At 38.1% G+C, this 12,894-nt stretch overlaps 1 protein-coding gene across 1 annotated transcript; it reads right to left on the bottom strand.

The window, feature by feature from the left end:
* Window positions 1-5,799: 5,799 nt before the first annotated feature.
* LOC148936057 (uncharacterized) lies at window positions 5,800-7,274 on the bottom strand. Its single transcript, XM_089079437.1, has one exon. It carries the CDS (start codon window positions 7,160-7,162, stop codon window positions 5,942-5,944), a length of 1,221 nt encoding a protein of 406 aa, XP_088935563.1. The 5' UTR covers window positions 7,163-7,274; the 3' UTR covers window positions 5,800-5,941.
* Between the last annotated feature and the right edge of the window lie 5,620 nt (window positions 7,275-12,894).

Raw genomic sequence — 12,894 nt, 5'->3', positions numbered from 1 at the left:
CATCAAGATGTCATATGAATGTTTTCTGGTATATTAGGCAATAGTATGTATGACCATAGTACTTTTAGTACAAATGTAGAATATTCGAGTGATATCATGTGCTATTAGGGATAGTAACATGATAGTATTATATTAATTTTTGTTCTTGTGTTGTGAAAAAGATAAATAGCAAAAAAAAGATAAATAAAAAAATAAATAAAAAGATAAATAAAAAATAAAAGCTAAATAAATAAATAAGTAGTAATAAACTTAAATTTTTAAAATTAAAAGAAATATATTAATAAATTGGTAATATAATTATGTAAAATAAATACACATTTTATTACTTTTAAAATGCTTATGTTTTTAAATTATAATATTACAATTTAAGATTAATGTATTTTGTAGTTAATGTATTTGAAAATAAGTGGAAATAGCTAAAAGATGACGGATCAATCAAAAGTGGCTTTTCCGTGACCAGTCTTTCTGATTGTAGTATCTCTAGTTAGGGTGACACTCGTTTGACCACGTCCTGATAGCCACTCACAGGAGCCGCTGCCTAGAATTTTTCCACTGTTCAAGCGCTATGAGTGGTTAGTGATCAATCGGAACGTGATCAAATGGTGTCACCCGGTCAGTTAATTTGGCCAGCAAAATTGCCAATAGCAGAAAGTCCAAAATCGGTCTCGTAACCTATTCATGACAAAGAAAAAGTACATAGAGTGTGAATTAAAGTATAATAAAGTAAGTATTATATAAATATATGCTTTGAAATATAAATAAAACAGCACCCTAAAGGTACTATTACATGCGTCGTATGACAAATTTTTCAGACATATTAATTGGTTGCAGAATAGAGAAATTTTCGAGTTTCTAAAAATTTTTTATCCTGCAATTAATCAAGACGCTTGAAAAATTTGTCGTACGACAAATGTAATATCAGCCTAAAACTGTTTGCTGGAATAATTTGATTCTCAATGTTGCCAGTAGATTGCGCCTTAAACATTAAGAGCCTCTTCCACCAATCTTCGATTAAATTAATCCGGTTAATCCGCAAGAGTGTAATTCAATACTTAGAAAATAGTGTGTGTTCTTTAACCTGATGTCACGTCGCGGATCGCAGCGATATTAGAACGTGGCTTTAGAATTTAGGAGAATTCTTTACCTTGGTTTTTTCTCAGCTTTCTGTCGAGATCCTCTACCCAGATTGGTTGAGCTAGGCGTGAGAAGACAGGTTCTGTGATTGGCCCGCGGGTTGTGACTCTGTTGCTACAAAGCGCGGCGTGGAACGCAGTTTAAATCTTAGCGCGCATTCGCGTACGCGGAATTTTCGAATATTTAGGGGAGGTATAGTCAAAGAATCAACAATCTATTACAATCTAATAATGTTTAATGTTCGAGATTTAATTGTCGTTACACGGGGTTTAATTAAAACTAACTAACACTAGTGAACTTTCTATTAATCTAATTTATTTACTCGAGATTGAACTTAAAACTAGATAGAGACACTTAGGAAAAGAATTTGAATTACGGCTGGGGATCGAGTTTTAGGTCCGTTCGATTCGACGCGAGTTCTAAGATTAACTGGGAGGGATGGTGTTCCCACACGAAGAGACGTTGATGGGGGCTCGAAGTGGCCTACCCTCGATTCGACGCCTGGTGACATTGTAGAGCGCGCTGCTTGACATAAGTAGAAATCAAAAGGAAAAATTTCTTCCGTACCAACTGCGGACACCTCCCCCCCAAAAGAAAATGTTGGACTTGCTATTTACAGAATAAACTTATTATGTTGAATTATATTATTATTATTATGTTGAATTCACGAATAGGATCTTCCTTTAGTAGCTAACCTATGTATTATTACTAACCTATGTATCATTACCTTAAGTCTATGTTATGTGAAAGAAAAGAAAGGTTCATCTAAACGGTATTTTCATCTAAGTAATATCTTAAGTTTCTATAAGTATACTCTTTGTTGATTTTCCTGTCCGTCGAAGGGTTCAACATTGGAGATGACTCGTATTTTATCGGGAGATGACTCATGTTTTATCCTCTGATGCAGTTGGGTCGTCGTTGTTGGGTTTGATATGCTCGCTGCTCGGCACGTTCTCTATTCGTGCTGATCCAGGTATAGTAATAAGTTCGTTACTGACGTTCAAATGATCGCGAACAAATGGATGCTCCAACCATACATAGAGTGTAGGGCGTACCCATGGATAATTGTATCAATGATTAGCTTGATTAGTCAGCCTATTATGAAAATGGGAAGGACTCCGGCACTTGCAGAGCTGAACGTTACAAATCCCTGCCACAGCCGTTGGCCTGTGCTTTCTGCAATTCGTTCGAGGGCTTCTTCGTCTAGCAAGGTTGTCATTGGTACGCTTCCGCATGGAATTGCTTGGCTCATCGCTCCCCTGGCGAGGGTTAAGTGTGGATGGTTTCTTTACAGGGAACATGATGTGGTTCTTCAGGCGATTTAAATCTTCTGTTGTATACATTCCGCTTGTTGCTAGTGAGTCTGGACTTATATATTTCCACTTTGGCTGAGTGAGCGGTTGTCGGAAGGACTAGAGCTTCGATGGGTCTATTCGTAACTTGGAACCACATATTTTGTATTTTGTACATAGTGGGAAACAATTCATTGCAGTTCCTCTCGGTGCCTTTTCTCGATAGGATGTGGGAACGTGGCAAAAGGAAGTACGAAGCGTTGCAACAGGTTAAGTTATCGGTAGTTCGTAGCACTTTGGTAGTTTGTAGCACTTCTCGGTCTTTGGTGAATCTTGTAATCTGTTGATACGCATTTGATGAGATGTATCATTTCTCCGGAGGTGATTGCCGTGTATCTAGGAACTCTATTCTTGAAACATATCGTATAAAATCCTATAATTTATGTGACATATCTTATAGGATTTCCGTATGCGATATGTTTCAAAAATAGGGCCTCAGGTGTCTTCATGATTCTAAAAACCATGTCGTCGGGAGCAATGCTAGAGAGAGAGAGAGAGAGAGAGAGAGAGAGAGAGATTTTGATTGATTGATTAGACTTTATTTAGCTTTTTCAGCTATTTTGCAAATACATGATACACACTTAAATTATACTTAATATATGCTCTTTTAACATTCGCTTAAACATTTCTAGTTTATCACATCTTTTCATTGTGGCTGGCAACGCGTTGTACATTTTTACTCCTTCATAGAACATACTTTTTTGTGCACTCCTTGTTCTACGAAATCTTATTATAATATCTCCGGTTTGTCGCGTTTGTCTATCATTTTTACTCCCCACTAGCTCTAATTGATCTTTTAATTGTTCTGGTAGCATGTTATTCACAACCTTAAAGATAAACGTACACACATTATAATATAGCCTCTGTCTTATGGACATAAACTGCAGCGTTTGCAGCATATGTTCTACCTTGGTATATTTATTACACTGCAGTATGACTCTCATAGCTCGGTTTTGCGCTTTTTGCAATTTGCTTAACTGCGTTTCATCCATGTCAATCAACAACGTCGCACAATACTCAAAATGAGGAACTATGATTGTCTTATATACCGTGCATCTGGTATAAGCCGATATGGAACTACCTATTCTATTGAGAAAACTCGTTTTTTTCCCTATTTTCTTTAGCATATAATCACAGTGGTCGTTGAATCGAAGTCTATCGTCAATAATTATACCTAGATACTTCATCGTTTCCACACGCTCTATCTCAGTTCCATCCAAGCATTTCAACGTAATATTACCTCTTAGCTCTTTTCTTATACTTCTAACTATCATGTATTTCGTTTTCCCTGCATTCATTTTTAATTTATTTATATTCATCCACTTTTCTATTATAACAAACACCGTATTCATTTTTCTTTCTAATTCTGCTCTACTTTCTCCCTCCATATATATTAAAGTGTCATCCGCAAACATTTTTATCTTACATTCTTCTGGACAGACTTTGATTATATCGTTTATATAAAGTATAAATAATAAAGGTCCCAATACAGATCCCTGTGGAACTTCATATTCCGTTGCCATTAATTTTGACCATTTATTATTAAATCGCACCTGCTGTGTTCTATTCTTTAGATATGAGTTTAACCATTCAAGGACCTTTCCTCTGATTCCATATTGATATAATTTCCCTAATAATCTTTCCCTATCTATCGTTTCAAACGCTCGCTTCAGATCCATGAAAATTACCCCCACCATTCTCCTTTCACTGACTATCAGTTTCCATTCGTCAACAATAGTTTGAATCGCTGTTTCACATGAATAGTGTTTTCTAAAGTCCGATTGATGTTCAGTTATAATACTATTATTTTCCAAATACCTTTCAATTTGCTCTTTTACTACCAATTCTAACACTTTCTCAAATATAGGTAACACATTAATAGGCCTAAATTCACTTGCCTTCTTGGCTTTATCTACTTTTGGAATCGGTATTATTGTAGACGTTTTCCAACTTTCTGGACAGCAACCATCTCTCAGGAAGTTATTTATTATATCAACAAATTCCTCTTTTATTACGCAAAACGTTGCTTTTAATATATCACTAGTTATTCCCTCTTCCGTGCCTTTCTTATTTGGCAGTCCTTTAATAATTTTCTCTAGATGTTCTACCGTGATTTCCTCAAAATTTTCCATAGTTTCCATATTTTCTATAGCATAGATAATTCTTTTACCTGCGCTTGTAGACTGATCCTCTATTATAGATTTTATTATACTATTAATACTCTGTATATAATATAAGTTAAATTTATCCGCTATATTGCACCCTATTGTACTATAATCTATGTTATCTAATATTTCAAAATCTATATCTTTTATTTCTTTTGCACATACTGGCTCGCCTCTAATAATTTCTTTTAAAGTTTTCCACATAGTCGCAGGATTTTCCTTATTAAAATCTATCATATTTTCATAATATTCTTTCTTTTTCGTCCTGATTAGTTTTACTACTGCATTCCTATTAACTTTAAATTGCAACCAGCTTTGTTCTGTATCGGCGTACATTGCTTGCCTAAATGCCTCATCCCTTTTATCCGCAGCCTCTCTTATTACATCTGAGAACCATTTTTTCCCTTCCCATACTTTCGGAATTCTAAATTTCCTCTTCGGTGCCATTACATCTAACGCATTTACTATACTATTGACAAATTTTTCTGCTCTCTCACTCACACCCATACATACATACTGCCATCCCTGACTTTCCTGTAATTTATTTTTTACTAACATAACAATTCACCTTCATCAAACTCTTTGTAATTCCTAGCGCTAAATTCTCTATATTTACTTTCAATTTTATTCACATTCAACTCAACTTCCAGCCACGCGTGGTCTGTAATTTTGAGTTCATGAATTACTTGCACTCTTTTATTACTATTAGCGAAGATTAGATCTATAATTGTTTGACTATCTTTCGTGATTCTCGTCGGTTCGTTAATACTGTTTCATACCCAAGCTTAACATTGCCGTTTGCAATTTCTTCGCATAAAACGAATCCGTCATAAGATCTATATTAAAATCTCCTATTACTATGCATTCATTCTTTATTACTAACTCCTCTACTATATCCTCGAAAAATCTCATGAAATCCCCGTGCGATGCGCTTGGTGAGTGATATATTACCATTATCACTCCTTTATATAATTTATCTTTCACTTCTACCGCGACACACCAACAATTCGATTCTAATTTTTGTACTAACACCGTCTCGTAAATAATATCATTCCTTACATATAGAACAACGCCTCCTGTATTTCTATTCTCAGCATTACATCTAGTCATATTATAACCAGAAACGTTCACTTCACTGTCTTTAATATCCTCGGTCAATCTGGTCTCCGATAATGCTAAGAATTTAGCAGGATTTATTTTCTTCATAATCTGATGTTGAATTTCATCCTTATGCGCTATCAAACTCTGCGCATTTGTATACAGTATAATTTCTTCTTTCTTCTGTAGTTGCTACTTCTCCTCCCAGTCTGCTCTCCTCTTCTCTTCCTGTAACGCCCTCTTAAAAGTCGGACATTCTTGGCTGATAGCTTCATGGTCATCATTTATCTTCAAATTGTATGTTCGATTTTTGAACATACAGTTCACACATTTCTTCTCTGTCGCTGTACAGACACGCGAGCTATGATTTCTCGCGCATTTGCAGCATGTTTCTTCTCTCTTACAATTTTCCGCAATATGAAAATATCCCCAGCACTTAAAACATCTTTTGACACTGATGTGATTAAATGCAGGACACTTCTTCCATCCTACATTTAGTTTTGTTTTCTGCAATATCATCTCGTGTGTCTCTTCATCTACTTCCATTATTATTGATCCTTCTTCATTTCCTCTTCTTTGATCGTTATTCTTTACTTTGATCATTCTCTTCACAATTCGCATATTTACTCTATCTATTTTATTCTGCTTCTTTATCGTATTTATAAGCTCATTATCATCTAGGTTCATCTCTTTTAAATTTATATTAATAATTTTTATCTTTGGTTTCGCTTTAGACTCCGTCACTTTGTAATTCTCTCCCAGTTTAGCTTGAACTGTCTCTTTCAACTTTTTTACCTCCTCTCCAGTTTCACATCCCATGATTACTATTCCTTTGCTTCCTTTTTTTAATTTTGTTACTCCCATTGTCATATTCTTTATATCTACCTTCTCTTTTATCACTTTTTTTGTGTCTTCACTCTCCTGTTGCAATTTCGGTTTAACAATTATAAGACTCTCTTTCTTCTTTTCTTTAACCGCTTCACTGTAGCTTCTTTGCGTTCCTCCCTTCGATCCATACTCTATTCCCTGTATTATTTTCTTCAAGTTTTCCATCTCTTGTTTAACACTTCCTAATTCTTCTTGAACTACTTCTTTAATCATTATTTTAATTTCATTTTTACGCACCGCTTCATCTTTTATTTCTTTCACAGTTCTTATAATCCAGTCTATTTTTATATCAATGCTTGACCCTTTATTTCTACTGCTCGGTGTTGTGAACACTCCTGTAGATCTTGTAGATCCTATAGATGATGTCCTATCTCTCCCTGCCGGTACCGGAGCTTTCTCACTATCAGTTGAGAGAGAGAGAGAGAGAGAGAGAGAGAGAGAGAGAGAGAGAGAGAGAGCATTTTGGAGGATCTGTTTTTCTAGTGCGCATTTCTGCTCTATTATATCACGGTAGAGACAATTCATTTGTGTTTTGACATGCTTCTCGATATAAATGAATTTAGAGTTGACGTAAGAAAAGACATCTAAATTGTTAACTGAAATACAAGACTGCGTTGCGAAGATGCGTCCTCGCTGTGTTTTTAAGATGAACAACTGGGGATATTTTGTTCGGAGCAGTTTGTAGCCGCAGAGATTAACTTCATCTGTTTTAATTAGTGCGAACGTCGTTTCTCGTGTAGTTGCTATGTATATTACGAGTTAATTTTGGTTATTCTTCGGCGAAAGTTTATTAGCTGCACCTTCGTAAAGAATATCATAGTGATCGAAATGGCAGTTATCTACCGTAGTTACCGACCACTATGTTTCCGATCCGTCGGTATTGTAGCACATAGTGGCAGATGTAGCGCAATGGGTGCCAGAGGGCAGGATAATCTCTTTCGTAGATCGCTTTACCGATGCCTCAAAGGTTCCAAGAGTAAGCTTGATAGATGTTTAAACGACGACGTTATCCCAAGAGCTGTACCCGTCGGTATACGGGGCGCCGCTGCATCGACCGTCCTATAGACATATAATATAGACCCCGCATACCATATACTCTTCTATACTCAATTGAGTTTGGCAGAATGATGAGAGAAGCAAAATATCAGGGAATATCTGTTCTTTACTGCGCGCGCATTATTGACAAATAAAAATGGCCTACTCGAGAATTATCTGATATCCGTAGCAATATACTTGTATTTAAAATGAAATAATATATTTTTAAGTTTATTGAATACAAGAAAGAAAATTTTAATAAAGTAAAGCTATAAAGAACAACTGTCCATCACGACTGTCATATAATCTGTCAATAGTTCATCGCGCATCTTATTTGTGCAAAGAGAAAGAGAGAACTTCTCCTATATTTTGTAAGAATTAGACGACCGTAAGCGGTCATGAAAGAGAATATAAACACTAACAGAGAGGAGCCGTCGTGGTCGTGCAGACTAAGTGTCGGATTGGTAGACGAGGGATCCCGAGTTCAAATCCAGTCGGTCTCCGTTAATTTTTTCCGAATCTAATAGATATCTTTCAATTTTGTCTCTCGCATCGTTCTGCCAAGAACTGATATATATAGCTAATGCTGAGTCTGTTATATATCTATGGATCGTCCGCGATAGTGCGTCCAGAGAGCGTAACGCTTCATCAGTTAGTGGTATTTTGGGAGATCCGATCGATGATAGTAGAAGAAATGGTTATCGCCAGTTTCGTGTACCCTTCGGCACACGTCAGCGCCCAACTCCTGTATGTACTTCTTCCAACCGTTGTGGATTATGGAGACATGCGAATGTGCCACAATAATAAATCGTCCGATCGATTGTCACTTTACACTGCACTACACTAATTTTATTGTAGTCAGATAACTGTAATAACTGCACACTTCCTCTTGGCGGGGTTCAATGTCTACATCACAGGTGCCGATATCTAAGAACGAAAGTGTAGTAATGTTTAACTTTTCGCCGTTGTAGTCGTATCCTATGAGTTCGTACGCTATCATCGGCATTGCTAGCATCGCGAGCACTCGGAAAACATATTGTCTCTAATGCGTCCTTTGTTGGACTGAACAGTCTTTCAAAATTTAGGCTAGTGTTATACTTCTACGGTGGCGCTAGTGGGGGTTCCTCCTCCCCCTTGCTTAATTTTATCCTTATGTACTAACTTAGTTTTACCGGTACTTATCGTTAATCTTACATTGCTTTTACCTACTAACTCTAAAATTTCATACGGCCTAACATATTGATCTAATTTATTCTTACGCGGTTCTTTCAACAAGTACCTTATCGCTTATCTTAAAATTCTGCGGGTTAAGTCTTATCATAATAGCGTTTCGATCTTTCCTTTGCCTTGATTAAATTTTCGCGGGCAATTTCTTGCGAATCTCTTATTCTGTTAAAAAGGTCGACCAGGTAATTTGCATAGCTCTCGTTTTGACTCGTTTCGATATCAGGGTCGCTTGAAGGTAATCGCGCAATTTTCCCGAATACTAGTTCGTACGGAGTGTATTGAGTGCCCTTGTGGACGCTCGTATTGTATGAGAAGCATGCGAGTTTCAGGTAGTGATCCCAATCGTGATTTTTGTCGACAAACTGTTCGAGGTACCCAGAGTACGTGATGCAATCTCTCCACGGAACCGTTCGACTGTAGATGATGCTGTCGTTTTACATTGAGAAATTCGGAATTTTCGCGCTACCACTTGCATAAGGTTGTTTACAAAATTCGTGCCCTGGTCGGTGAGCAACGCTTTCGGTGCGCCAAATAAATATACACATAAAAGTACACATAAATTTTGTAAACGCTTCGGCGATATCGGCAGCAGTCGTTTGTTTGAGCGGTATCGCTAAGGAAAATTTGGTTAAAAGATCTTGAATTGTTAATATATACATGTTTTGCATACGCGTGACGGGTAGCGGACCCATTGATATTTTATCGAATGTCGCATCTGGAATGTCCGTGAGTACCATAGGCTGCTTAGTTTTAATCCTAACTAGTTTTTTCAGTTGCGGCAGTTTCAGATAAATGTTTGAACATCGGATTTCATGTTTGACCAGACGTAACGCTATTTAATGCGGTTGCAAGTTTTTGTTACGCCTTTGTGTCCGCCTATCGCTGATGCATGACTTTCTATGAGTATTCTCGTTTTTTCGCTCTCCGAAAGAATAGAAATTACATTATGGCAGACAAAATTTCTATGGAGTAGTTACTAAGCATTCTATACATTATATAGATTCTGGAGAATGTTTTGACTAGTGAACTGAGAGCTTCCTTCATGGCCACCTTTTCGATGCTTTCTGATGCGCGCTCTTTGATAGTCAGAGCAATGATTCGGGTTCTATAAATTACTCTAGCACGGCCCAAAGGAGCACATTCGAATTGGGATAACAATTCTGCGTCTCTTAACATCCCCTTGATCGCAGAGAGTGTTTCTCTCCATCATAAATATTACTAAAATATTTTTTCATGTTAAAAAATTGTCGCTAATTTGTCTGAAGACGATTTATCTGGTTCTCTAACGACATTGGTAAGGTCGTACGACGTAAGTCGGGTCGAATGATTCTAAGTTGCTATCGTCGTCATTACCATTATTGTTGTCGTTGTCGTCGTTACCATTATCGTCGTCGTTGTGAGTATCTTGATCGTTTTCATGTGAATTCCTCTCTTAAGCCAGCGGCACACGATGCTTCTTTTTCTGCTAGTTTGCCAGCTGGATTCGTGTGCTTGCTGAGCTCTTGTCTTCGATTGGTATATTTTTCTAGATCTAAAAGAATATACCAATTAAAAACAAGAGTTCACAAGCAAGCAAATTCAGCTAGCAAACCAGTAAGAAAAAAAGCATCATGTGCTGCTGGCTTCAGTTCTACAGGGTGTTATCGTTCGTGAAATGTGGGGATCCGTCAAAAGTTCAGGCGAGCGGGATATGCTCGGGACATTGAGGAATTTCCTTCTTTCTTTTCGGACTGGGGTTCGGGATCTACCTGCGTTTTTGTGATAGGGAAAGTTTCTAACGGCACTGGATTTCTCGACAATGCGTCAGCGTTGACGTTGCTTGCGCCAGCTTTATATGTAATTTCATATTCATATTCGGCCAATTTAAGATGCTATCTTACAAGGCGCGACGTTGGATTTTTAACTGAGTGTAACCATACGAGAGGTCTGTGATCTGTTATTAATTAGAATTTTTGACCATATAAGTAAGGCCTGAAATGATTGAACAATTGCCAATAGTTCCTTCTTATTGGTCGAATAATTCTGTTCTGCCGAATTCAATAATCGTGACGTATACGCAACCGGAAGATCTTTATCGATTGTATCTTGGCTAAGTATGCCTCCGATTGCATACTTTGACGCATCTGTAGTTATTATAAAGGGTTTAGTGAAGTTGGGATGTTGGAGAATCGGTTCCGAACATAGAAGTGGTTTGAGTTGGCCGAATGCCTGCTCTTGTATTTTTGACTATTCGAAAGGAGTATTTTTTTTTTAATAAGGCTGTTAAGGGGCCGTTTTCGAAAAATTAGGTATGAACCTGCGATAATAGCCTGCTAGGCCTAAAAACTTTTATAGCTTTTGCGCCGTGCTTCGGAAAGTTTTCTACCGCCGCAATCTTTCCAGGATCAGGTTTTACTTCGGGCTCACCGATGACGTGGCCCAAATTCACTTCTTTACGAAGGAATTCGCACTTATCGTGTTGTAAGTGCAAGTTCGCATTGCGTAATCTCTCAGCTAATTTATCGAACTTAATCGCATGTTCTCAAAGTAAAGGACAATATCTAAGTAAACGAAGACTTCTATTTCTCCTTGTAGGACAGATAAAACTCCATAAGGCGCTGGAATGTGGCAGGGATGTTCTTGAGCCTGAACGGCATGCGATTAAATTAGTAATAGCCATATGGTGTGGTGAAGGTTAGGTTGTTTTCGGTGTGTCCGTTTCGTGCATGGGAATCTAGTGAAATCCGGACGCTAAATCGAACACATTGAAGTATTTAGCGCTCCCTAACTGGTCCATATTTCCGTAATATTGGGTAGGGGCTACGTGTCTCCAATGGTTTTCTTGTTTAGCGGTAATCTATCCTCCATCGTTTATTGCCCTTGGAGTCAAGCATCTTGGGCACGATCCATAGAGGAGAATTGTATGGAGATTCCGAAGGGCTAATGACGTCATTAGCTAGCAATTCGTTGATCTGTTTAGTTATTTCCTCTCTATGGATCGGCGGGAATCGATATTGCTTAGTATGGATTGACACGTTATCTACTATTCTATGCGCAGTTCATACAGCCAGCTTATCGCCGGGTAGATGAAAAAGGTCATCATATTTATTTATCAGGCTCGAAACGTGTTCCGCTTTAGCGGCGTTCAAATGCTTCAGGAGGAGCCTTTGAATAGCATGTGCGCGCTCATTGCTGCCTATCTGCACCGCACCTATTCGATCGCGATCGTTTTCGGTATTCGAATTTGCTTCGTTTCCAGGACAAGCGCGGGAGATCTGTTCGATTTCTAGAAATTCAATTACAGGTATTGGAATTTCTTTATCGGTGTCTGAGTTTACGACGCATATGTAAGCCTTACCGTTATGATTTGTTACGATCGCTTCACCGAGATATAAACCGTCGCCAATATGGATTCGCGGGATATATCAAACGGAGGCTTCCGTATTTGAAATTTTGACATAAAATGTCGCGCGAAATCGCGCGGGTATTATTAGCGATTCGCGCTGCGCGAATGGGATGTGGATTCCTCGTCACTTGAGATATTGCTGTAAGATTTATTATCGTCGCATGCCTGAGGAAATTGGAACCTAAGATCCCTTCTTTCCAAGAAAGCCATTAGGCTCTACATAAAAATTATTAGGATGTCCATATATAGGATGTCCTATAAGAAATAGTACGAAATAGTAGATAACCCGAGAGTTTTTACTTGTCCCTCCATAATGTCGCTAAGGTAAATTACGTTATTTCTATCGACTGGGGTCTCGGGGCGCAAATTACGTTCCTTAATTAAATTGGCTGCGGCGCCCGTTTCGATAATAAATTCGGTTTCGCGTGTAAGCCCGTCAGCACGTATGCTTATCGTCGGCGCGTGGGGGTGGTTGCAAGGATTGCGATTCGGATTTCTTGTCGTGGCTCGTTATTTCGGGTTTACCGGATGCGTGTGTCGGGAAAGATCCGCGCGCGCTGCGTCCACGGTGCGTAGCGGATCTCGCATGTTTTCTGCTTCCCTGTTCCTA

Source organism: Pogonomyrmex barbatus, unplaced genomic scaffold (assembly GCF_055798465.1).
Source record: "Pogonomyrmex barbatus isolate J1 unplaced genomic scaffold, ASM5579846v1 scaffold3, whole genome shotgun sequence".
NCBI classification, from domain to species: Eukaryota; Metazoa; Arthropoda; class Insecta; order Hymenoptera; family Formicidae; genus Pogonomyrmex; species Pogonomyrmex barbatus.
This window is presented reverse-complemented; position numbering and strand designations above follow the sequence as displayed.

Coding starts and splice junctions, on each gene's coding strand:
- LOC148936057 (XM_089079437.1), bottom strand. CDS start 7,162: ATGAATTGTCTCTACCGTGATATAATAGAGCAGAAATGCGCACTAGAA.